We start from the raw sequence: 26,815 nt of genomic DNA, 5'->3' as shown, positions 1-26,815 counted from the left end.
GTATGGGGAGAAGGCAGGAATGGTGTACTGATTGAGAATGATCAGCCATGATCACATTGAATGGCGGTGCTGGCTCGATGGGCCGAATGGCCTCCTCCTGCACCTATTTTCTATACCTCCACCTTGTGGTAGGAGGGATGGAGTCCAGGAACATGGATAGGAAAAGTTTACTTGGAATAAGTGGCAACTAATTATATATTTATTTGTTACATTTAGTTTCGTTTAGAGATGCAGTGCGAAAACAGGCCCTTTGGCCCACTGAGTCCGCGCCAACCAGCGATCCCCGCACACTAACACTACTAGGGACAATTTACATATATACCAAGCCAATTTACCTGCAAACCTGCACGTCTTTGGAGTGTGGGAGGAAACCGGAGCACCCGGAGAAAACCCACGCAGGTCACGGGGAGAACGTACAAACCACGTACTGAGAGCACCATGGTCAGGATCGAACCCGGGTCTCGGGCGCTGAAAGGCCGCGACTCTGCCGTGCCGCCCCACTTACCCGACACCACACCAGCGAGAAGCTTTACCGAAACATTTGGAACTTTATTTTGTGCAACTTTCAATTTATATATAAACAAAAACAGCATTAAGTTTACAGCACAAAACAAAACCCAGAGCTGTTCCCAGGAGCTTCAATCTTCACGGTTAAAAGTCACAACCCCACATCTCATCCCGGGCAACTAAAACACGGGGCGGGAGGGGGGCAAGGTCAGCTGGTCATACTTGGGAGAGGATGGGGGCAAGGAAGGGAATTATAAACCTAGAACACATTGGCGCACCTCACGCGCACACACACACTAAAAAGAAAAACCTACTTCACAAATACGTCCTTGTCGGCTACGATCAAGAAAAAAGGGTCTCACGCAAATGTGTGTCCTGGGAATATCCCTGGAACAGATCATCGAAGAAACATTCAGAGACTACTGCAGAGTAACTGACTGGGTTGAGATTATAATAGGCCGAAGCAACACAATGCTTCAAATTCATTATTCCAAATTTTAAAATTCTACCATGGCTTCATCCAAATACAGTATATCCTAAAACCAAAATAAAAAACACTATTCTTCCAAAAACAATTTAAACACAAAAGAGGGGCGAGGGGTAAAGGGGGGTTGGGGGGAACACTTTATCTCTTCTTAAAAAGGCGACCAAACAGATTATTTACAAAGTGTCCTCTTTTAAAAATGGAGTGTCACTGTTTGGAGCACTGTTGGAATTAAGTTCTGGAAGGGGGTTGAAGATAGGGCAGAGGGGAGGCAGTGCAGGATAAGGTCTTCACTGAGTAGACTTGACCCAGGCCAAAGATGACCCAAATTGGGCCAAAGGTGGGGAGGGTAGCGGCTCAGACTTAAGGAACTGAAGATGCAAAGTACTGGAGTAACTCAGCGGGTCAGGCATCAGTGGAGAACATGGCTAGGTGAGCGAACCAATCTGAAGAAGGGTCTGGACTCGAAACGTCACCTATCCATGTTCTCCAGGGATGCTGCCTGACCCCCCAGTTACTCCAGCACTTTTGCCTTTCTTTGTAAAGCAACATCTTCAGTTCCTCGTAGAAACAAATAACTGCAGATGCTAATTAATACACAAAAGTGCTCGAGTAGCTCAGCAGGTCAGGCGGCATCTTAGTTACAGCGTGGAAACAGACCTTTCGAACGTAGAGTCCACGCCGACCATCGATCATCCATTCACACCAGCCCTATGTTATCCCGTTTTTTAGCAACTGCTCCCCACATACCAGGGGCGTTTTTTACAGAGGGCCAATTTCACCATCATACCCACAAGTCTCTGGGATGTGGGAAGGAAACCCACGGGGTAACAGGGACAGGGTGCAAACTTCGCACAGACAGCACCCGAGGTCAGGATCTACCCCAGGTCTCTGGCGCTGGGAGGCAGTGGCTCCACCCGCTGCGCCACCTCAACTCCGGAGAACACGGGACAGGAGATGTTTCGGTTCCGACCCAACATGTCACCTACCCGTCTTCTCCAGAGAGGCTGCCTGACGTGCCGAGTTACTCCAGCACTGCCTTTTTATTAGGGGTAGTGACGGGGTTGGGAGACGGGCAGTAATGGGGAGAGAGCGGGGGGAATGCAACAATTTTATTCCAGCATTTGGGTCGCAGCTGACAAACAGCGCATCCGTCTGAGTAACACCACAAGTGGGGGGGGGGGGGGGGGGGGGGGGGGGAGAACATCATTAAAAAAATAACACCATTCTTGGCCTTGGTACAAAACATGAGAGCATTCGTAAAAGCAAGAAATATCGCTTGAAAATTCTTCATCTTGATTCACAGGCACACCCACCACCCCGCGACGAGGCACACTAATTCCAACAGTGCTCGTGCGTGTTCTTTTTCTTCTGTGTGTGCAAGGTATCAGCCACAACACAAAAGCCCCACAAAATCTACGAATACAAAACCCACCCCTACGCGCGGATAACCGTCTGCACCGGCCGAGGAATTTCTCGACAACAGGCTGAAGACGCGATTTTCAATTGGAGTTGAAGGAGGTCAGGAGCCATCTACGGTGACAGCAATTGTTTAAAAAAAAAAAAGGTTACGGCCAACCGCACCTTAAGCCAGGATCCTGAAAGGAAATAATGGTTTGCAGTAGATGGTTGCACCACTCTTTCAAGGTGTCAGGGGTTATTGGGAGAAGGCAGGAGAATGGGGTTATAGGAGGGGGAGATAGATCAGCCATGATTGAATGGCGGAGTAGACCTGATGAGGCCGAATGGCCTAATTCTGCTCCCATCACTTATGACTGTTTTCTTCCTCCGTCCTTCCTGAAAGATTGGTCAGGGGTGCTCTCTCTGTGGCATGTAATGCAGTTTGACATCCACATAATAATCCATTGGGAACAACAACAAAAAAGGGTCACTGACAATTAGCCGGACGATCAGCAGCAAAGCACACAATCCTTCCCCTTTAGTCAGCTGCCAGAAGGAGGAATTGCAGATGCTGGCTTACATCAAAAGATAAGACACAAAACGTTAAGAGTAACTCAAGTCGAACAGGGTAACTCATGGCGGCCTAGCGGTAGAGCTACTGCCTTACTGCACCAGAGACCTGGGTTCGATCCTGACTCCGGGTGCTTTTCAACGTGGGGTTTTCTCCGAGATCTTCAGTTTCCTCCCACACTCTGAAGACGTACAGGTTTGTAGGTTATTTGGCTTAGTGTAAAAATGTAAATTGTCCCCAGTGTATGTAGGATAGTGTGAGTGCGCGGGGATCGCTGGTCGGTGCGGACCCGGTGCGAAACTAGTATCTAAGTAAACTAAAGTAAGATGTTGCCTGATGCGCTGAGTTACTCCAGCACTGCCTTTTATTTTTTTGTAAACCAGCATCTTCAGTTCCTTGTAAAAACAAAGAACTGCAGATGCTGGATAATATACAAAAATGACACAAAGTGCTGGAGTAACTAAATGGGTCAGGCAGCATCTCTGGAGAACGTGGATAGGTGACATTTTGGGTCGAGACCCTTCTTCAGACTTGTTCTTCAGGAGTCTTGCCGGTGGTCACCTGTCCATGTTCTCCAGAGATGTTGCCTGAATTTTAGTTTAGAGATACAGCGCAGAAACAGGCCCTTCGGCCCACTGGGTCCGTGCCGCCCAGCGATCCCCGCACACCACTGTATGTTTCTTTTTTTTTTCCTAATCAGATGTACAGCGCTTTGGTCAACGTGGGTTGTTTTTAAATGTGCTATACAAATAAAATTGACTTGACTTGACTTGACTAACACTATCCCACACACACTAGGGACAATTTTTGCATTTGCCCAGCCAATTAACCTACATACCTGTACGTCTTTGGTGTGTGGAAGGAAACCGAAGATCTCGGTGAAAACCCACGCAGGTCACGGGGAGAACGTACAAACAGCGCCCGTAGTCAGGATCGAACCCGAGTCTCCGGCGCTGCATTCGCTGTAAGGCAGCAACACTACCGCCGCGCCACCGTGACGCCTATACTGAGCGGAAACGGGCCGTCCGGCCCACCGTCTGTGCCGACCTGCAATCCTCGTACACTAGTACTACTCTCCGCACTAGGGACAATCTACAATTTTTAAACCGGAGCAAAAATAACCTACAAACATGCACGCCTTTGGAGTGTGGCAAGAAACCAGAGCACCCAGAGGAAACCCACACGGTCACGGGGAGGACGTACAAAATTCCGTACAGCCAGCGTCCATAGTCAGGATTGAACCTGGGTCTCTGGCGCTGCAGACTGAAGTCAGAAGAAGGGTCTAGACCCGAAACGTCACCCATTCCTTCTCTCCGGAGATGCTGCCCAAAGATACTAGAGGAACAAGATGGACCACTCAGTTGAAATCGCCTATACTGAAGTGTAGTACGCAAAGGAGCGGAACGTCCGCCATTTTAGTAGGCAAAACCCGCCGTTCACTATGCCTCTCGCAGTGTAATCAGTGTTTTGGAGGACCAGTACGTGTGATGATACCATTAAAATGCAGAATATATCTCATCTATCAATTCACAGATTTTTCGTTATTTTTCTTTTTAATCGTGTCTGCAAGTTTCTGCCTACTAAAATGGCGCCATGACATGCAGGGTGGAGTGGTCTATCTTGCTCCTCTAATATCTTTGATGCTGCCCGACCCGCTGAGTTACTACAGCATTTTGTGTCTACCTTCAAAATATTAGCTCGCTGGGATAGGGGAGTTTTACCTGCAGTTCCTCTAGGGAATAGAAGGGGAGGGGGGGGGGAAATATAACCACTACGGAGGTGAGAAAAAGGAAAAATTGGGAGAAAAAGTGTGTAGACTTTAACTTTACTGCAAACTCCAACGTCAACCATTTATATTGGAATGATGTACCAGTGCGAGGAGATTCTGATGCCAGTGGTGTGCTGGAGCGCCCCTTCCTGACGGGGGGGTGTAACTGCAGTGTGACGTGCTTACATAGTAAATGCAGGCAGGGATTGTTAAGGGAAATTAAGCAGTCATGTCATTAAAAGCCACACAGGAATTCAATTTGCTCTTCACCACCCCTCCACTTCCCTGAATTTTGTCCCCCAGAGCTTTGGAATTTCACTTGGACTATTGGGTGCACTCTGATCGAATGGCGATTCCAGGTACAATCAGCGCGGCGTATAGAAAAAGGCAGAAACAAGGAACGGCAGATGCTGGCTTACAAAAGAAAAAAGGACACAAAGTGCTGGAGTAACCCAGCGACCCAGACATCATCTCTGGAGGACACGGATCGGGACGAACCCTTTGTCGGAACCCAAAGTCTCAACCCAAAATGTCGCCCATCCATGTTCTCCAGAGATGCTGCCTGACCTGCTGAGTTACTCCAACACTGTGCCCAGCTCCATATAACCTCATTGGGGTGGGGGGGGGGGAGAAACTATACAAATAAATCTAGGACAGAGGGGAAAATTGGAATGTTTTTTTTTTTTTTTTTAAAGGTACAAAATAATTTCCTTTCCCCCCCCCCCCCCCCCAACAATCCCAGGTTATTCTCTCCTCTTCCTCCTTCGCTCCCCTCCCACTTCAACTCCAATTGAGACAGCTTCCATTCCAAACCATAGCAAATGTTACGACGATGTATTGCGGTAAATCAGGAGTTTGGTCACGCCCCTGGGGGTGGAGGGAGGGAGGGAGGGGGGATACTACTCGTCATCTTCTCCTTCGTCATCCGCTTCTCGTTTTCGCTTCTGCCCCTGGACGGCTGCATCTTTGGTAGAAAGGAGACAAAAGAAAAAAAGGTCAAACAAAAAGCCACGCCAGGTCAGTGCACAAGCTAAGAGCTGGTATTAACCACAAGAGCATAAGATACAGGACCAGAATTAGGCCATTCAGCCCATCAGGCCCACTCTGCCACTCGATCGTGGCCGATCTATCTTTCCCTCTCAACCCCATTCTCCTGCCTTCATCACCCGGACTAATCAGGAATATATTAATCTCTGCTTTAAGAACACCCAATGACCCGGGCAGTCACGGTGGCGCGGCGGTAGAGGTGCTGCCTCACAGCGAATGCAGCGCCGGAGACCCGGGTTCGATCCCGACTACGGGCGCCGTCTGTACAGAGTTTGTACGTTCTCCCCGTGACCTGTTTGGGTTTTCTCCGAGATCTTCGGTTTCCTCCCACACTCCAAAGACGTGCAGGTTTGCAGGTTAATTGGCTTGGTAAATGTAAAAATTGTCCCTAGCGGGTATAGCTTAGTGTTAATGTGCGGGGAGCGTTGGTCGGCGCAGACACGGTGGGCCGAAAGGGCCTGTTCCCGTGCTGTATTTCTAAACTAAAGTAAACAAAAAGCGATGCCAGGTCAGTGTACAAGCTGAGAGCTGGTATTAACCATAAGAGCATAAGACACAGGAGCAGAATGAGGCCATTCAGACCATTAGGTCCTCTCTGCCGTTCGATCACGGCCGATCGATCTTTCCCTCTCAACCCTAGTCTCCTGCCTTCTCCACGCAACCTCTGACACCCGGACTAATCAAGAACCTATCAATCTTTGCTTTAAAAATACCCAATGACGGCCTCCACCGCCATCTGTGGCAATGAATTCCACGCTCCGACTAAAGAAATGATCCCTCATTCCATTTGAGGTATGTCCTTTTATTTCTGAGGCTGTGCCCTCTGGTTCTAGACTCTCCCACTGATGGAAACATCCTTTCCACATGCACTCTATCTAGGCCTTTCATTATCTTTTAGGTTTTCAATGAGATGCCCCCTCCCTCATCCTTCTAAACTCCAGAGAGTACAGGCCCAGAGCCTTCTAATGGTCCTGTTTACAGCATGGAAGCAGGCCCTTCGGCCCACTAAGTCAACGCTGACCATTCATCACCCTTTTCACACAAGTTCTATGTCATCCCTCACTCGCATCCACTCCCCACACATTAGGGGCAATTGTGCAAAACGCCAATTAACCTACATAGCCGCACGTCCTTGAGATACGGAGGGAAACCGGAGAAAACAGGGAGAACGTGCAAACGCCACACGGTCAGCACCCGTAGTCAGGATCAAACCTGGGTTTCTGGTACTGTGAGGCAGCAACTCTACAGGGCATGCTACCATGAGTTAATCCAAGGAAAATGGATCCCCCAACACGCTGCCCAGAGTTCATAAATGATGGGAGCAGAATTAGGCCATTCGGCCCCTCAAGTCTACACCGCCATTCAATCATGGTGGCGCAGCGGTAGAGTTGCTGCCTTACAGCGAATGCAGCGCCGGAGACTCAGGTTCGATCCCGACTACGGGCGCTGTCTGTATGGCGTTTGTACGTTCTCCCCTTGACCTGCGTGGGTTTTCTCCGAGATATTCGGTTTCCTCCCACACTCCAAAGACGTACAGGTTAATTGGCTGAGCAAAATGTAAAAAAGAAAATTGTCCCTAGTGTGTGTAGGATAGTGTTAATGTGCGGGGATCGCTGGGCGGCGCAGACCCGGTGGGCTGAAGGGCCTGTTTCCGCGCTGTATCTCTAAATCTAAAAAAAAAATCTAAATCATGGCTGACCTCTTTAACCCCATGGCTGACCCTCTTAACCCCATTCTCCTGCCTTCTGATAACCCCTGACACCTGTACTAATCAAGAATCTATCTCTGCTTTAAAAAAATCCATTGACTTGGCCTTCACAGCCTTCTGTGGCAATGAATTCCACAGATGCACAACCCTCTGACTAACGAAATTCCTCCACATCACCTTCCTAAAGGAATGGATTTTTGTATCATTGGGAGTTTATATAGTTTTAAAAAGTACCTTGTATGTTTTTTTTTAAACCCACACTTGTATAGTTTTAAGAACACACATTGTGTAGTTTTAAATATATACTACCTATATATAGTTTTTAAAAACACACAGTACATACCGTTTTAAAACACCCTATATATTTTTAATACAGCATATATATATATATAATTTAAAACACTGTATATATAATTTAAAACACACCCTATAAATATAGTTTGAAACTCACATCCTAGTTTAAAAAACACTATATATTATTTAAAATACACATAGCATGTATATATAGTTTCAAAAACACCACACATACATGTATATATATATATAGTACACATATATAGTTTTAAAAACTCACCCTATAGTTTTTAAAAACACGTGAAAAGTTTTAAAAAAACACACCTATGTAGTTTTAAAAAACATATATATATACCGTAGTTTTAAATGACACACCTATATATACACCTTGTACAGAGTTTTAAAACATATCATATATAGTTCTAAAACAGTGTTAAAATATGTCAACATTTACCTTTGTCGCCTGCTTCACCCTCCTCCCCTTCGTGAACATAATCATCATCATCTTCATCATCCTGGTGAGAGAAAGAATGTTCGCATTTATGAGGAACCTTTTACAGGTTCGGGTGTCGTAAAGTGCCCTCCCATCTACCCCATTGGTGACCCTTGGGCTATCCTTGATCGGACTTTGCTGGCTTTGCCTCGCACTAAACGTTGTTCCCCAATCACGTATCTGTACACCGCAAATGGCTCGATTGTAATCACGCATTGCCTTTTAGCTGACTGCGTTGCAAGCAACAAAAGCTTTTCACCGTACCTCTATCTATTTCCCTCATGGATTCATCCTACCTATTCCCCTCATCCCATCTATTCCCCCCATACACATTCACTCCATCTATTCCCCTCATGAATTCACTCCATTCCTCCTCATGAATTCACCCCATCCATTCCCTACCATATTCCTCTCGTGAATTCACCCAACCTATTCCCTCATGAATTCACAAAATCTATTCCCCACCCTATTCCCCTCATGAATTCACCCCACCTATTCCCCTCGTGAATTCACACCACCAATTCCCCTCATGAATTCACACCACCAATTCTCCTCATGAATTCACTCCAATTCCCCTCATGAACTCACCCCATCAATTCCCCTCATGAATTCACCCCATCTATTCCCCATATGAATTCACCCCATCTATTCCCCTCATGAATTCACCCCATCTATTCCCCATATGAATTCACCCCATCTATTCCCCTCATGAATTCACCCCATCTATTCCCCTCATGAATTCACCCCATCTATTCCCCTCATGAATTCACCCCATCTATTCCCCTCATTAATTCACCCCATCTATTCCCCTCATGAATTCACAGACCCTATACGCCACGTGCATTCACACCACCAATTCCCCTTCATGCACATTCACCCAACCCATTCCCCTCGTGATCTGGTGGGTTAATCGGAGGGGCCCCACGCCCCGATCCTTTCTCCCGTTTCTTCCCTGTCTCGGTGCATGGTCACCAGGCTCAGTGTTCTCGCGGCCAGGTGCTGGAGACCAACCTGAATTTCTTCCTTTAGGAGATAGGATAATCCGACCTCCTCCACTTCCTCCTTCTCGTCTTCATCGTCCTCCTCGTCGTCTTCCTCATCCTCCTCGTCTTCCTCATCATCGTCATCCTCATCGTAGTAGCCACCCGCCACCGCCGCACCATCTTCATCTTCCTCGTCTTCGTCTGCAGGAGAGAGACGTCGCGATAGTTCACACGATCCCTGCTCCCATTTAAAACGAGGACTCCCATCTCGAGGGGCTGAGCTACCAGGGAGAGGCTGGGGAGGCTAGGGCTATTCGCTTAGACTTTACTTTAACCTAGACTGCACGGTTATTGCTGTTACCTGTACCGAGGTACAGTGAAAAGCTTTTTTCTCAACAGTGTGGAGTCGCCATTTTAATGCCATTTCACAACCGGATTGTGGGCGGCATGGTGGCGCAGCGGTAGAGTTGCTGCCTCACAGCGCCAGAGACCCGGGTTTGATCCTGACCACGAGTTCTGTCTGCACGGAGTTTGACCCGTGACCTGCGCGAGTTCTCTCCGGTTTTCTCACACACTCCAAATATGTACAGGTTTGTAGGTTAATTGGCATCGGTAAAGTTGTAAAATCTCCCTAGCGTGTGTAGGATAGCTTCAGTGTGTGGGGATCGTTGGTCGGCATGAACCCGGTGGGCTGAAGGGCCTGTTTCCACACTATCTCTAAAACTAAAACGCGGAAATAGGCCGTGTGGTCAACCCAGCCCGCACCGGCCAACGATCCCCTGTACACTACTCACTGGGGACAATTTACAATTTTTTGCTGAAGCCAATTAACCTACAAACCTAAGGTAGACACAAAATGCTGGAGTAACTCAGCGGGTCAGGCAGCATCTCGGGAGAGAAGGAATGGGTGGCGTTTCAGGTCGAGCTCGACCCGAAACGTCACCCATTCCTTCTCTCCCGAGATGCTGCCTGACCTGCTGAGTTACTCCAGCATTTTGTGTCTACCATCGATTTAAACCAGCATCTGCAGTTTTTTTTTTTTTTAAACTACAAACCTCTACGTCCTTGGAGTGTGCACCTGGAGAAAACCAACTCAGTCACGGGGAGAACGTACAAACTCCGTACAGGCAGCTCCCGTAGTCAGGATTGAATCTGGGTCTCTGGTGCTGTGAGGCAGCTCTATTCTATCCTATGTTGCCATCCTATCAGCAATCAGAGAGCAGTCCTGAGCTACTATCTACCTCCTTGGAGACCCATGGACTATCTTTGGTCAGACTTTACCTTGCACTAAACACTATTCACCAGATTCCCTTTATCATGTATCTGTACACTGTGGATTGCTCGATTGTATTGTCTTTCCGCTGACTGGTTAGCACACAACAAAAGCTTTTCACTGTACCTCGGTACACGTGACAATAAACTAAACTGAACTAAAATGCCATCAGTGTCGGTGGGTAGCTGATGGTGGAATCAAACTCGGTGGATCAGTTTCCATGCTGCATGATTCTGGAAATACTAGCGCAAACATTAGAGGGCACAGTGGTAGTAGAGCTACTGCCTCACAATGCCAGAGACCCGGGCTCGACCGTTCTTGTCTGAAGAAGGGTCTCGACCCGAAACTTCACCCATTCCTTCTCTTCAGAGATGCTGCCTGATGCTGAGTTACTCCAGCATTTTGTGTCTGCCTCCTGTGTCCCCCCCCCCTCCCGATGGTGGGCCTCCCACACCGGGTCCTCTTTTGTTTTCCACCTCCCCCCTCGCCTCACGGCGGTCCCCCCCATGCGAGGTACTAGCCTCCCACCCCCCCCCCACCCATCATCCAAAGTTGAGAGGAGCTTTGCTTACCCTCATCATCAGACTCCGGAGCCTCCTGGTCATCTCGGTCAAAGCCGTCCAGGTAGGTGATATGGGGGAGAAGCTTGAAGATGCTCTCCCTGTAGTCACTGGGGTTGGAGATGTCACAGTTGTACAGGTCCAAGCTCTTCAAATGCGTCAGGCTTTTCTGCAATTGAAAAAAGGCAGACTTCACCATAGAAAATAGGTGCAGGAGGCGGCCATTTGGCCCTATGAGCCAGCACCGCCATTCACTGTGATCACGGCAGATCATCCCCAATCAGCAACCCATGTCTGTCTTCTCCCCATACCCCTAGCCCCTAGAGCCCTATCTAACTCTTTTAAATCCATCCAGTGAATCGGCCTCCACTGCCATCAGTGGCAGAGAATTGCACAAATTCGCAACTCTGGGTGAAAAAGGTTTTTCTCACCTCAGTTTTAAATGGCCTCCCAATGGATTAAAAGGCCAAGTCAATGGATGTTTTTAAAGCAGAGATAGATTCTTGATTAGTACAGGTGTCAGGGGTTATCAGAAGGCTGGAGAATGGGGTTAAGAGGGAAAGAGATCAGCCATGATTTAGATTTTTTTTTAGATTTAGAGATACAGTGCGGAAACAGGCCCTTCGGCCCACCGGGTCTGCGCCGCCCAGCGATCCCCGCACACTAACACTATCCTACACCCACTAGGGACAGTTTTTTTAAACATTTGCCCAGCCAATCAACCTACATACCTGTACGTCTTTGGAGTGTGGGAGGAAACCAAAGATCTCGGAGAAAACCCACGCAGGTCATGGGGAGAACGTACAAACTCCGTACAGACGGCGCCCGTAGTCAGGATCGAACCTGCGTCTCCGGTGCTGCATTCGCTGTAAAGGCAGCAACTCTACCGCTACGCCACCGTGTCGCCCTATTCTTAGACTGTGTGTGGCCCCTGGTTCTGGACTCTCCCAACATTGGGAACATTTTTCCTGCATCTAGCTTGTCCATTCCTTTCATAATTTTACACGTCTCTGTAAGATCCCCCTCTCATCCTCCTAAACTCCAGTGAGCACAAGCCCAGTCTTTCCAATAATGTTGAGCCATTAATGGAGGCACAGGTAGACCCTCACCAGCCACCTACCAGAGGCTCCACTGTGCTGTTGTCCTTTATTTTATTGCTGCTGAGGTTGAGGTACACAAGGTTGGGACACTTCTCCGTCAGCAAATCCAGCCCCCCCGAGATGGTGTTATCACTGAGCTCCAGCTGTGGAAGTAAGGAGAGATCAGGGAAGGTTAGAGTCAGAGTCACACAGATTGGAAACAGGCCCAACTAAGCTGGAGCAACTCAGCGGGACAGGCAGCATCTCGGGAGAGAGAAAGAATGGGTGACGTTTCGGGTCGAGACCCTTCTTCAGACCCAGCCTGAAGAGTTTCAAACCGAAACGTCACCCATTCCTTCTCTCTAGAGATGCTGCCTGTCCCGCTGAGTTACTCCAGCTTTTTATGCCTATCTTCGGTTTAAACCAGCATCTGCAGTTCCTTCCAACACACTTCAGTCCAAGTTGCCCAACATGTTCCAGCTACAAACCCGCATTTGGCCCACCACCCTCCAAACCTGTCCTATCCATGTAACTGTCTCACTGTTTCTTAAATGTTGTGATAGACCCTGCTTCAACTACATCCTCTGGCAGCTCGTTCCATGCACCCACCACCCATTGTGTGAAAACGTTACCCCTCAGATTCAATAGACAATAGATGCAGGAGGAGGCCATTCGGCCCTTTGCGTCAGCACCGCCATTCAATGTGATCATGGCTGATCATTCTCAATCAGTACCCCGTTCCTGCCTTCTCCCCATACCCCCTGACTCCGCTATCCTTAAGAGCTCTATCCAGCTCTCTCTTGAATGCATTCAGAGAATTGGCCTCCACTGCCTTCTGAGGCAGAGAATTCTACAGATTCACAACTCTGACTGAAAATGTTTTTCCTCATCTCAGTTCTACCCCTTATTCTTAAACTGTGTGGCCTCTTGTTCTGGACTCCCCCAACATTGGGAACACGTTTCCTGCCTCTAACGTGTCCAACCCCTTAATAATCTTATACGTTTCGATAAGATCCCCTCCCATCCTTCTAAATTCCAGTGTATACAAGCCTAGTCGCTCCAGTCTTTCAACATACGACAGTCCCGCCATTCCGGGAATTAACCTGGTGAACCTACGCTGCACGCCCTCAATAGCAAGAATATCCTTCCTCAAATTTGGAGACCAAAACTGCACACAGCACTCCAGGTGCGGTCTCACTAGGGCCCTGTACAACTGCAGAAGGACCTCTTTGCTCCTATGCTCCTATTGAATCTTTTCCCCTTCACCTTATACCCATGTCCTCTGGTCCTCGATTCCCCTACTCTGGGCAAGAGAAGGGGGAGGTTAGTTTGGTTTACTTTATTATTGCCGCGCGTACCGAGATACCGTGTAAAGCTAGTAGTGTAGGAAAGAAAACTGCAGATGCTGTTTAAATCGAAAGTAGACACAAAATGCTGGAGTAACTCAGTCTGAAGAAGGATGTCGACCCGATACGTCACCCATTCCTTCTCTCCGGAGATGCTGCCTGACCCGCTGAGTTGCTCCAGCATTTTGTGCCTACCGACGGTGTAAAACTTTGGTTTGCGTGCTGTCCAGTTAAAGACAATACGTTGATGAAAACAAGCCAGTCATAGTGCACAGATATAGGAAGCAAGATTCAGTGCAAAGATCTTTGGGGATGGCACGGTGCAGTGGTGGAGTTACTGCCTTACAGCACTGGAGAACTGGGTTCCATCCTGACCACGGACGCAATCTGTACGGAGTTTGTACATCCTCCCCGTGACCATGTGCAGTTCTGGTCGCCAAATTATAGGAAGGATGTCGACAAAATGGAGAGGGTACAGAGGAGATTTACTAGAATGTTGCTTGGGTTTCAGCACTTAAGCTACAGAGAGAGGTTGAACAGGTTGGGTCTTTATTCTTTGGAGCGTAGAAGGTTGAGGGGGGACTTGATAGAGGTTTTTTAAATTTTAAGAGGGACGGACAGAGTTGACGTGGGTAGGCTTTTCCCTTTGAGAGTGGGGAAGATTCCAACAAGGGGACATAACTTCAGAATTAAGGGACAAAAGTTTAGGGGTAACACGAGGGGTAACTTCTTTACTCAGAGGGTGGTGGCTGTATGGAATGAGCTTCCGGTGGAAGTGGTGGTGGCAGGCTCGATTTTATTATTTAAGAGTAAATTGGATAGGTATATGGATGGGAGGGGATTGGAGGGTTATGGTCTGAGAGCAGGTAGTTGAGACTAGGTCAGAGAAAGTGGTCGGCGTGGACTGGTAGGGCCGAACGGGCCTGTTTCCGTGCTGTAATTGTTATATGGTTATATGTGGGTTTCCTCCCTCACGCCAACCAAAAACACAGAGGTGTGTAGGTTAATTGGCTTCTGTAAATTGTTCCTCGTGCATTGGATGGAACGAGTGTGAACAACGCAGACTCCCTGGGCCAAAGGACCCGTTTCCACGCTGCATCTCCAAACTAAACTAAACCCGGGTTCGTTCCTGACCTCTGGTGCTGTCTGTGTGGCGTTTGCATGTTCTTTTTTTTTTAGAGATACAGCGCAGAAACAGGCCCTTCGGCCCACCGAGTCCGCGCCGCCCAACGACCCCCGCACACTAACACTATCCTACACACTGGGGATAATTTTTTGCATTTACCCAGTCAACTAACCTACATACCTGTACGTCTTTGGAGTGTGGGAGGAAACCGAAGATCTCGGAGAAAACTCACGCAGGTCACGGGGAGAACGTACAAACTCCGTACAGACGGCGCCCGTAGTCAGGATCGAACCCGAGTCTCCAGCGCTGCATTCGCTGTAAGGCAGGAACTCTACCGCTACGCCACCGTGCCGCCCTAACTGTGTGTGGGTTTGCCCCGGGTACTCCGTTTTCCACCCAGATCCCAAAGACCTGCACATTTTGAAGGTGAACTGGGCCACTGTAAAATTGCCCCTAGTGTGCAGGGTAGACAGAAAATGCAGGAGTAACTCAGCGGGTCAGGGAGCATCTCTGGAGAGAAGACGTTTCGGGTTGAGACCCTTCTTCAGACTGAGTGGGGGTAGTGGGGAGTGGGGGAGGAGAGGGTGCTGCACCAATGCAGGAGAGGCTTGGGCCCAACGGGTCCACTTGGTCTAAACCGCCTATCCTCAGCTGTGGATCCGAGCCGCAGCCTCCGCTTCTTGCTTCACCTCCGTCACCCCCATCGTAAGCCGCTGCCGCGAGTTCGAGCTCACCTTTAGCAGCTTGTGAAGGTTGGGGAGCTTGACGAGAGACTTGAGCCCGACGTTGATCATACTGAGGTACTCCAGCTCCTTGAAACCGTCACAAAAGCCGACGATCTCCCCTTCGTTGCTGCGGCAGTTGTCGATTACCAGCTCCGCAACCTGGGATAGCGGGGAGGAAAAAAAAATATCAACACCCGCTGAGTATAGAAGTTGGGAGGTCACGTTAGTCACACAAGTTCAGATCAGTTTGGTTTGTCACGTATACTGAGGTACAGTGAGAAGCTTTTTGTTGCTCGCTAACCAGCCAGCGGGAAAAAAAAACATGATTACAATCGAGCCATTCACAGCGTACAGATACACAAGGGAAAGATAGTCCAAGGGTCACCAATGAGGTAGATAATAATATATTCCTTTATTCGACCCACACCGGGGAAATTTACAGTGTTACAGCAGCAAAGTGGATATCAAGAGATCATTCATTATAAATAAAAGTAAAGACATGGATAAATTGTATTCCTTAGCTGTTATTGTTGACTCGTCTGCTGGGAGCAGTGCTGGTTGTGCAGTCTCACAGCAGCGGGAAGGAAGGACCTCCTATATCTCTCCTTCACGCACTTGGGGTGAAGGAGTCTGTCACTGAAGGGGCTACTCAGTGCAGTGACAGTGTCCTGCATGGGGTGGGAGTCATTGTCCAGCAGCGATGTTAACTTTGCATACATCCTCCTCTCTCCCACCGCCTGCACTGAGTCGAGGGGGCGACCCAGGACAGAGCTGGCCTTCCTGACCAGCTTGTCGATTCTCTTCCCTTCCGCCGCTGAGATGCTGCTGCTCCAGCAGACCACTCCATAGAAATGATAGATAGCAGTTCAGGAATCTGGTTGCGGTAGGATGGTTCAGTTGCCTGATAACTGCTGGGAAGAAACTGTTCCTGACCTGAATCTGGAGGTGTGCGTTTTCACACCTATATCTTTTGCCCGATGGGAGAGGGGAGAAGCGGGAGTAGCCATGGTGCGACTCGTCTTTGTTGATGCTGCTGGCCTTGCCGAGGAAGCCCGAGGTATAAATGGAGTCAATGGACGAGAGGTTGGCATGGAAGGGAAGATGTGGCAGCACAGTGGCATGGTGTAGGAAGGAACTGCAGATGCTGGTTTACACCGATGATAGACACAAAATGCTGGAGTAATTCACCGGGACAGGCAGCATCCCTGGATAGAAGGAATGGGTGACGTTTCGGATCGAGACCACAAACATCACCCATTTCTCCTATCCAGAAATGCTTCATATCCCGTTGAGTTACTCCAGCACTTATAGTCTATAGTTGGCGAGGCCACATGGACTGAGCGACAGGGAGATGTCTCGTAGGCTAGGACTTTATACCTTGGAGCTCAGGAGGATGGGGCATGTTGGTCAGCGTAGGCAAATTGGTCTGAAGGGCCCGCTTCCACGTTGTCTCTCTATAACTGGCAAAAATGTCTTATTTTGAACCCCATGTGATCTAGAGCGAGAATACACAAACTGGAGGAACAGCACCTCATATTTTACTCGTGGCTCACAACCCAACTGCATGAACATTGAATCTCCAATTTTAGGTGACCTCTAACAAACCATCCCCACCTTCCCAAAACCTGTCTCACACCTTCTTTTCTTATTGCTGGCATTTGTTCCAACCATCTGCCTGTCAACCCCCCACCCTTCACCTGCATGGACATGTTACCCGTGTAGAAAATAATTGCAAAATGCTGGTTTCAACCACAGATGGGAGACCCTCCTGCAGTGTAACGAAAGGACCGGCCCGTTAACGTCACCCATTCCTTTTCTCCAGAGATGCTATCTGACCCAATGAGTTATTCCAGCTTTTTGTGTCTATCTTTGGACATATTACCTGCCAGGCATTGTCCTCCTCTCCCCATTTCCAGCTTTCTTCCTTCTTTCTTCCACCCCCCCCCCCCCTCCAACAAGCAGACCTGAAGCGACACCCATCCATGTTCTCCAAGATGCTGCCTGACCCGCTGAGTTACACCAACACTTTGTGTCCTTTTGTGCATTGACCAGCATCTGAAGTTCTTTGTTTCTGCAAGTGATACTTGCAATTTCATCATTAGCGACTGTCCGCTGACTCCATTATGACAACGAAGATAGACACAAATTGCTGGAGTAACTCAGGGGGATAGGCAGCATCTCTGGAGAGAAGGAATGGGACATTATGACAACGGCTGCTGGTCGAGATCTTGTAGACGAGAAGGTTCAGGGGGAGCGGGATTCACTCCTCGTTGCTCTTGTGGATGTGAGACGCAAGGTCATAGAACCACAGGAAACCCCCGCCGTTAGCCACACAGGAAAGGCAATGAGGAACAAGGTCTTAGTGCAGCTAGGAAGAACCGCAGATGCTGGAAACGGGAGTAAAACGGCACGGCGGCGCAGCTATAGAGTTGTGGCCTCACAGCGCCATAGATCCGGGATCCATCCTGATTACGGGTGCTGCTTGTACGTTCTCCCTGTGACCACGTGGGTTATCTCCGGGTGTATGTCTGGAGTGTAGGAAGAAACTAGAGCTCCTGGAGAAAACCCATGCAGGTTGTGGGGAGAATGAACAGGCTTGAGGGCCTGAGCTACAGAGAGAGGTTGGACAGGCTAGGACTTTATTTCCTTGGAGTGCAGAATGATAAGAGGGGATCTTAAAGAGGTATACAAGATCATGAGGGGAATAGGTCGGGTGAATGCACAGAGTCTTTGAGCCAGAGTAGGAGAAATCAAGAATCAGCGGGTATGCAAGGAAAAGCCAGCAAAGTCCGATCAAGGAGAGTCCGAGGGTTGCCAAAGAGGTAGATAGTAGTTCAGGACTGCTCTGATTGTGGTAGGATGATTCAGTTGCCTGAGAACAGCTGGGAAGAAACTGTCCCTGAATCTGGAGGTGTGCATTTTCACACTTCCATACCTTTTGCCTGATGGGAGAGGGGAGAAGAGGCATTTGGACAGGTACATGGATAGGAAAGGTTTAGTTGGAAGTGGGCCAAACGCAGGCAGGTGGGACGAGTGCAGGTGGGATATCTTTGCTCTTGTGGATGTTGGGCAAAGGGCCCAACTTGCTATATGACGTTATGATTCATTCCCTTCCCCAATGCATAGCCTTGCCTTCTTAGAATTCTTCCACCCACCCATTGAGAAAGAAAGCTGAAGGCAGTAGAAGAAAGTACAATGGCAACTGATGCTTCCTATACTGACTGCTTGGTTTTGCAAAACCTGCACAGAAGTGGCATTGCACCGATACGTGACTAATAGCTCAAGGTGACGTGGCTGTGGTAAGTGCCAAGACCTGCTGCTTCATATGGCAGGACTTTCATATGAAGAAAGACTGGATAGACTAGGCTTATACTCGCTGGAATTTAGAAGACTGAGGGGGGATCTTATAGAAACATATAAAATTCTTAAGGGGTTGGAGAGGCTAGATGCGGGAAAATTGTTCCCGATGTTGGGGAAGTCCAGAACCAGGGGGGTCACAGCTCAAGGATAAGGGGGAAGTCTTTTAGGACCGAGATGAGAAAACATTTCTTCACACAGAGAGTGGTGAGTCTGTGGAATTCTCTGGCACAGAAGGTAGTTGAGGCCAGTTCATTGGCTATATTTAAAAGGGAGTTAGATGTGGCCGTTGTGGCTAAAGGGATCAGGGGGTATGGAGAGAAGGCAGGTACAGGTTACTGAGCTGGATGATCAGCCATGATCATATTGAATGGCGGTGCAGGCTCGAAAGGGCGAATGGCCTACTCCTGCACCTATTTTCTTTGTTTCTATGCTTCCCACCGTAGTCACAGATCTAAGCAACACAAAAGGATTTAGACTTTGGAGATACAGTGTGGAAACAGGCACTTCTGCCCACCAAGTCCGCGTCGACCAGCAATCACCCCATACACTAGCACCACCGTGCACACTGGGGCCAATTCATTAAAGGTCAATTAACCAATGGCAGGAGAACGGGGATGAGAGGGAAAGGTAGATCAGCCGTGATTGGATGGCAGAGTAGACTTGATGGGCCAAATGGCCTAATTCTGCTCCACAAACTTATGAACCTACAGACCTGTAAGTCTTTGTAGTGTTGGAGGAAGCCAGAGCACCTGGAGAAAACTCACGTGGTCACTGGAGAACGTAGAAACTCAATGCAGACAGCACCCATTGTCAGGATCGAACTAAACTAAAAAATCTGTTTAAGACAATAAACTAAACCAAGGTCTCTGGCTCTGCAAGTCAGCAACTCTACCTGACCTAGTGGATCGCTGGTAGGCCGAAGGACCTGTTTCCACGCTCTTTCCCTGGAGTGCTGGAGTAACTCAACGGGCCAGATAGCATCTCTGGAGGACATGGATCGGATGAAGAAGGGTCGCGACTTAAAATGTCGTCTGTCCATTCCCTCCACAGATGCTGCCTGACCAGCTGAGTTACTCCAGCCTTCCCTAATGCTGGTGAATCTTGCAGAAATGGGAAAAGAACCAGCTGCACAAGGTAGGTCGAGTTGGTGAGGCAACTCTAGGACAGGGGAGAGTAATGTGACAGGGAGATGGGCTGGGGTGAAATGTCCTCCATGTGAAGCAGCCTGACCCGCTGAGTAATTCCAGGAGAGGGCAGCTGGCGCAGCAGTACAGTCGCTGCCTCACAGCGCCAGAGACCCAGGCTCGACCCTGACTACGAATGCTGTCTGTACGGAGTTTGCACGTTCTCCCCGTGACCCGCGTGGGTTTTCTCCGGGTATTCCGGTTTCCTCCCACACTCCAAAGAGTACGGATTTGCAGGTTAAATGGCTTCGATAAAATTGTAAATTGTCCCTAGTGTGTACAGGATAGTGTTAGCGCACGGACTCGGTGGGCCAAAGGGCCTGCTTCCGCACGGTATCTCTAAACTAAATAGTGTTCACAGATATTAAATGCGCTGACATTAGAAGCATTTTCATGTGATACAGGGTGGACAATTTGTAACAGAAGCCCGGAATTGCAAGCAAGGACGATTTAATTTGCAAGGTTACCCACAAAAACAACAGTTAAACTGCTGACGAGCGATCTGGCTTCTTTGACAGACTTTTAGGGATACAAGGTGGAACTCCCGGTAAATTGATACAGGGTTCATCGCAAGTATCTGGAAGGGCTCCACTATCTCTGGCCGTGAAGTAGTTGGAGGTGTAGGAAGGAACTGCAGATGCTGGTTTACACCGAAGATAGACACAAAATGCTGGAGTAACTCAGCGGGACAGGCGGCATTTGGGGGACATTTCGGGTCGAGACCCTTCAGCCTGAGAGTCAGGCGAGTGGGAGACAGAGATACGAAAGGGTAAGGTGAGAAACCGAGACATCATCCCTCCCCCACCCTTGTCTGACTGTCCTGATTAAATTTTATCTCTTCATTATCACCTTCCCTTAGGTAACAATGATCTATTCTACAGTTACCTTGACCTTCGTACCCGTTGATGTCTCGTTTTTACATATCCCTCCCTCTCCCCTGACCCACAGTCTGAAGAAGGGCCCCGACCCTAATCGTCACCCATTCATTCTATCCAGAGATGCTGCCTGTCCCGCTGAGTTAACCCAGCAAGTGGCTGGAGGTGTTAGACACAGAGCCTCGGCAGCGAGAGGATCTGAGCTTGTGGTGGCATGTCAGCTGGTGGAACTCTTTCATCTGATGAGCGTTTGACGGCGTGGGCTTCTACTGGCTGGAGTTTAGGATGAGGAGGAACATCATTGAAACTTGCTGAATAGTGAAAGGCTTGGATAGAGTGGATGTGGAGAGGATGTTTCCACTAGTGGAAGAGTCTAGGACCAAAGCCTAAGAATAAAAGGATGTACCTTTAGAAAAGAGACGAGGAGGAATTTCTTTAGTCAGAGTGTGGTGAATCAGTGAAATTCATTGTCACAGTCGACTGTGGAGGCCAAGTCAATGGATATTTTTACGGTGGGAGATAGACAGATTCTTGATTTGTACAGGTGTCAGAGGTTATGCAAAGAAGGCAAGAGAATGGAGTTGAGAGGGAATTCTCTGCCTCAGAAGGCAGTGGAGGCCAATTCTCTGAATGCATTCAAGAGAGAGCTAGATAGAGCTCTTAAGGATAGCGGAGTCAGGGGGTATGGGGAGAAGGCAGGAACGGGGTACTGGTTGAGAATGATCAGCCATAATCACATTGAATGGCGGTGCTGGCTCAAAGGGCCGAATGGCCTCCTCCTGCACCTAATGTCTATTGATCAATCAGCCACGATTGAACGGCCAAGTAGACTTGATGGTCCGAATGGTCTAATTCTGCTCCTGGTACTACTTGGGATATGGCCCCGCAAAGTCGGCTTTGGGAACGGATCTGCCGGCTCCAGTCCGGGGGGGGGGGCACGCGTTCCAGAGCTCCGGCCGCAGGGGATAAATTCGACTTGCCGATCGGTGCAGAAGTCCCAATGAGGTTGAGATCGGCCATCTCACCCGGCTTAGGCACCACGTTTTCGGAGGGAGTTACAAACGTTTCACTGTACCTCAGTACACATGACAAAAAAAAAAACTAAAGTTCAAACTGAAGAAGAGTCCTGACCCGAAACCTCACCTGTTCATGTTCTGCAAAGATATTGCCTGACCTGCTAAATTACTCCAGCACTTTGCACCTTCTTTTACACACCAGCAGCTGCAGTTAGACTGCACTTGGATTATTGTACACAGTTCTGGTCACACCACAAGACTGGCCCCCACCTCTAGTTTAGTGATACAACGCATAAACGCCTCTCAATCAACTGAATCAACGCCGACTAGTGTAAGAAAATAACTGCAGATGCAGGTACAAATTGAAGGTATTTATTCACAAAATGCTGGAGTAACTCAGCAGGTCAGGCAGCATCTCATGAGAGAAGGAAAGGGTGACGTTTCAGGTCGAGACCCTTCTTCAGACTGATGTCAGGGGGGCGGGTCAAAGGAAGGATATAGGTGGAGACAGGAAGATAGAGGGAGAACTGGCAAGGGGGAGGGGAAGAGAGGGACAGAGGAACTATCTAAAGTTGGAGAAGTCGATGTTCATACCGCTGGGCTGCATGCTGCCCAAACGAAATATGAGGTGCTGTTCCTCCAATTTCCGGTGGGCCTCACTATGGCACTGGAGGAGGCCCAATGACAGAAAGGTCAGACTGGGAGTGGGAGGGGGAGTTGAAGTGCTCAGCCACCGGGAGATCAGGTTGGTTAAGGCGGACTGAGCGAAGGTGTTGAGCGAAACGATCGCCGAGCCTGCGTTTAGTTTCGCCAATGTAAAGAAGTTGACATCTAAAGCAGCGGATGCAATAGATGAGGTTGGAGGAGGTGCAGGTGAACCTCTGTCTCACCTGGAAAGACTGTTTGGGTCCTTGGATGGAGTTGAGGGGGGAGGTAAAGGGACAGGTGTTGCATCTCCTGCGGTTGCAGGGGAAAGTGCCCGGGGATGGGGTGGTTTGGGTAGGAAGGAACGAGTGGACCAGGGAGTTGCGGAGGGAATGGTCTCTGCGAAACGCAGAAAGGGGAGGGGATGGGAAGATGTGGCCAGTGGTGGGGTCCCGTTGTAGGTGACGGAAATATTGGCGGATGATTTGTTGGATACGCTGGCTGGTGGGGTGGAAGGTGAAGTTGGTATACGCTGGCTGGTGGACTAGTGATCATCCCCGACTAGTGATCAACGCCAACTAGTGATCATCCCCGTGCACTAGCACTATCCTACACACTAGGGACAATTAGCAATTTTATTTAGTCAATTAATCAACAAACCTGTACATCTTTTGGAGTGTTGGAGGAAACTAGAGCACCCGGAGGAAACCCACAAGGTCACAGGGAGAACGTACAAACTCCGTACAGATAGCACCGGTAGTCAGGATCGAACCCAGGTCTCTGGCACAGTAAGGCAACAACTCTACTGCTGCACCACCATACCAACTTCTCTTCTAGCTTTCTCTCTACTATAGACAATAGACAATAGGTGCAGGAGTAGGCCATTCGAGTCAGCACCGCCATTCAATGTGATCATGGCTGATCATTCTCAATCAGTACCCCGTTCCTGCCTTCTCCCCATACCCCCTGACTCCGCCATCCTTAAGAGCTCTATCTAACTCTCTCTTGAATGCTGTAATCAGTCTAAAGAAGAGTCCCGACCAGAAACATCACCTACCTACGAAGATAAGACACAAAATGCTGGATTAACTCAGCAGGACAGGCAGCATCTCTGGATCGAAGGATTGGGTGACGCTCCTGGTTGAGAACGTTCTTCAGAAGTTTGGATTCTTGAACACATGCAACTTAACTCTGTCCCAAGGAGCTGCAATTACCAGCGAAAGGCATGCTGGTCGGTGGGATAATTGGTTGTGATAAATTGTCCCTTGTGAGTGGGCAGTGGTGGAATCGAGGGAGTTGAAGCAAATGTGCTAATGGGTAGCACAGCCAGAGACCCGGGTTCAATCCTGACTATGGGTGCTTTCTATATGGAGTTTGCACGTTCTCCCCATGACCTTCGTGGGGATTCCCCTTGAGCTCCGGTTTCCCCCCACACGCCAGGTTTGTAGGTTGACACAAAAGCTGGAGTAACTCAGTGGGTCAGATAGCATCTCTGGAGAAAAGGATAGAGATCCTTCTTCTGAAGAAACGTCACCTATTCCTTTTTCTCCCAGAGATGCCGACTGATCCGCTGAGTTACTCCAGCCTTTTGGTGTATATCTTCGATTTAAACTAGCTTCTGCAGTTCCTTCCTACAGGTATGTAGGTTAATTATCTCCAGTAAAAATTGTAAATTGTCCCTAGTGTGTAGGATGGCATTAGTGCACGGGGATTGCTGGTCGGTGTGGACTCAGTGGGCCAAAGTATCTTAAAACTAAACTAAATAAAATGGAACTGGTGTAAATGGTCTCATCATGGTTTGAATGGATTTGGTGCACTGAAGTGCCTGGTCCAATCCAGGATTTTCTTCACCTCTCTAGCTTCCCTTTATTATTGCTTTTGTCACGGGTTCCATCAATCCCTCAACGTCAAATTTGGATTAATTCAATATGTTTTCTAATGGCAGCACAGTGGCTCAGCTGGTAGTGCTACTGCCTCACAGCTCCAGAGACCTGGGTTCAATCAAGACCTCAGGTGCTGTGTGTGTGTGTGGAGTATGCACGGTCTCCCTATGTCCATCAGTCTACTTTAGATGCTCCAGTTTCCTCCCACATCTGTACGAAAATAGCATTTTGTACATTAATTGCCCCAAGTGTTTAAGGAGTGGATGAGAAAGTGGGATAACGTAAAACTAATGTGAATGGGTGATCGATAGCTGGTACAGTCTCAGTGGACCCAAGATTCAATCCTGACCTCGGGTACTGTATGCCTGGAGTTTGCATGTTCTCCCTGTGACCGTGTGTTTCCTTCAGGTGCTCTGGTTTCCTCCCACAAGAAATGTCACTCTAGGTCACGCCATTTCCAAATGGTCCTGTTCCACATGGAGTGGTGTAGAGAGAAACTGCAGATGCTGGTTTAAACCGAACATAGACAGTGCTGGAGTAACTCAGCACATAGAAACAGGAAATCTGTGCAGGAGAAGGCCATTCGGCCCTTCGAGCCCGCACCACCATTCATTATGATCACGGCTGATCGTCCACAATCAATAACCCGTGCCTGCCTTCTCCCCATACCCCTTGATTCCACCAGCCCCTAGTGCTCTATCTCACTCTCTCTTAAATCCATCCAGTGATTTGGCAGAGAATTCCACATCAGACAGCATCTCTGGAGAAAAGGAATAGGTGACATTCCGGGTCTAGATTCTTCTTCTGACTCTGAAGAAGAGTTTAAACCTGAAACTTGACCTATTCCTTTTCTCCAGAGATGCTATCTGATCCGCTGAGTTACTCCAGCTTTTTGTGTCTATCCACATGAGGTGGTGCTGAGCAAGAGCAAGGGGGATGGTTGTGAAGACACCCACATTAAAGGCGATAATAATCCAAGACTCAGTAAGTCATTCCAATATTCCTCACTTCCTATCTTCCATTAGGACCATTCATAGCAGTTGGGTGGGCAACTTAGAAAATAGCTCATGTCTACAAAGCACCTTGAACTCAGGAAACCTTTGGAAAACGAGGGTTAAAAGCTGGTAAAGATGGGAAAGATAGTACATATCCTCTCTCAAACCTGTTACTTTGAGTTGGCCGGCGAGATGGGCATTATGGGCGACACAAGGCAAGTTAACTTGTAGCAGCGAATACAAAGTTATAAATACTTTCATTCATTGCAATTCTATATAAAAGTAGCCCGAAAAGGGGAAAAAAATGTTACATCCTAAACAATCTCCTCTTGTTACAACTTTAAATGAACAATGTGGATTTTTTTTAGAAAAAACCCCCGTATAAATCAAGGTCATGCATCCTTAAAGATTAAATTATGAACACAATCTTTGGAGCCTTCCAACAAACTTGTACAAAACAAAAACTCCGCGCCGTTCAAAGACAGATAGGATATATTTCATCTGTGCGTGTACCATTCAAACCTCGAAAACGTTTTCCACTGAATTGCACATGTTCAACGACGGCACATTTTAGATTATTTCAGCAGAAATGTGACCCATTTAACATCTGAGAGCAACAATAAAAATAATTCAGAATCTAGATATTAAAAAAAACACACATATATGTATATATATATATATAAAAAATGAAAATAATAGAAAATGATCTACATCTATCTGGGAGGGGATGAAATTTATTATGAATTGGGTTGTGAGGGGGGTTTTAAAGTATCCTTTTCCAACACGTACAAGTTCAAGTTTTGTTTAGTATTTTAAACCTCAAAAGACTAAAATGGGCAAAGAGTTGAAAGTCGTCCCCCCCTCCCCCCCATTGTTTGAAAAGGGCTGATGATGATAATAATAAAGTTTAAACTAATCACCCCTGCCTTTTTTTTTTTTGTTGTTGTTCCTTTTTTGGTCTTTATTTTAAAAAAAATAAAAGCAAACAAAAAGGTTGTTTAAAAAAATAAAATAAAAGAGGGATGGAGAGGCTAATAAGTGAGTTTTAAACGTGACTATTGCAGCCCTGGAAGAGGAGAGGAAGAATAAACGTGAGTTTTCTTGTGAAAAGGGAGAAAGGAAATCCCCAAACACAGAAGTGAGTGTGACATGTGGTGGTGCTAAAGCTCACTCCATTAAAGGTGCAATAAAACCTCTACCTCGCCTGGGCTCCTGTTCCTCAGCTCCAGATTGATCCTTTTCTTCATGTCCATTTTCTCCAGCTTGCCTTTTTTTTTTTTTTTTTCCTCTTTTCCCCCCCCTCCCTTTTAAAAAAAAAACACGAAAACAAAAACTTTAAAAAAATATACGTACAGATATATATATATATATATAGATTTTTTTTTTTGTTATGTTTTTTTTTAAAAAGAGGAGAGCGCTTCTCTATCCCCAGCCAAGGACAAACAGCCTTTATCTTCTCCTCAGTTACTCGGCCTCCATTACACTCAGCGCT

At 48.0% G+C, this 26,815-nt stretch overlaps 1 protein-coding gene across 1 annotated transcript; it reads right to left on the bottom strand.

Moving 5' to 3' along the window:
- Positions 1–538: 538 nt before the first annotated feature.
- Positions 539–26,815, bottom strand: anp32e (acidic (leucine-rich) nuclear phosphoprotein 32 family, member E). Its single transcript, XM_078432054.1, has 7 exons — positions 26,523–26,815; positions 15,375–15,524; positions 12,210–12,332; positions 11,102–11,258; positions 9,285–9,457; positions 8,235–8,295; positions 539–5,695 (listed from the first exon to the last, which is right to left on the bottom strand). The coding sequence occupies exons 1-7, from the start codon at positions 26,574–26,576 to the stop codon at positions 5,631–5,633; spliced, it is 783 nt and encodes a 260-aa protein (XP_078288180.1). The 5' UTR covers positions 26,577–26,815; the 3' UTR covers positions 539–5,630.

The sequence above is a fragment of the Rhinoraja longicauda genome, chromosome 44, assembly GCF_053455715.1.
Source record: "Rhinoraja longicauda isolate Sanriku21f chromosome 44, sRhiLon1.1, whole genome shotgun sequence".
NCBI classification, from domain to species: domain Eukaryota; kingdom Metazoa; phylum Chordata; class Chondrichthyes; order Rajiformes; family Arhynchobatidae; genus Rhinoraja; species Rhinoraja longicauda.
This window is presented reverse-complemented; position numbering and strand designations above follow the sequence as displayed.

Excerpts from the sequence above, each read along its gene's own strand:
- anp32e (XM_078432054.1), bottom strand. The coding sequence starts at position 26,576 with ATGGACATGAAGAAAAGGATCAATCTGGAGCTGAGGAACAGGAGCCCA. Across the intron at positions 9,458-11,101 it reads TCCGGAGTCTGATGATGAGG|ACGAAGACGAGGAAGATGAA; the intron begins GTAAGCAAAGCT and ends TCTCTCCTGCAG. Across the intron at positions 5,696-8,234 it reads GGGTGAAGCAGGCGACAAAG|ATGCAGCCGTCCAGGGGCAG; the intron begins GTAAATGTTGAC and ends TTTCTACCAAAG.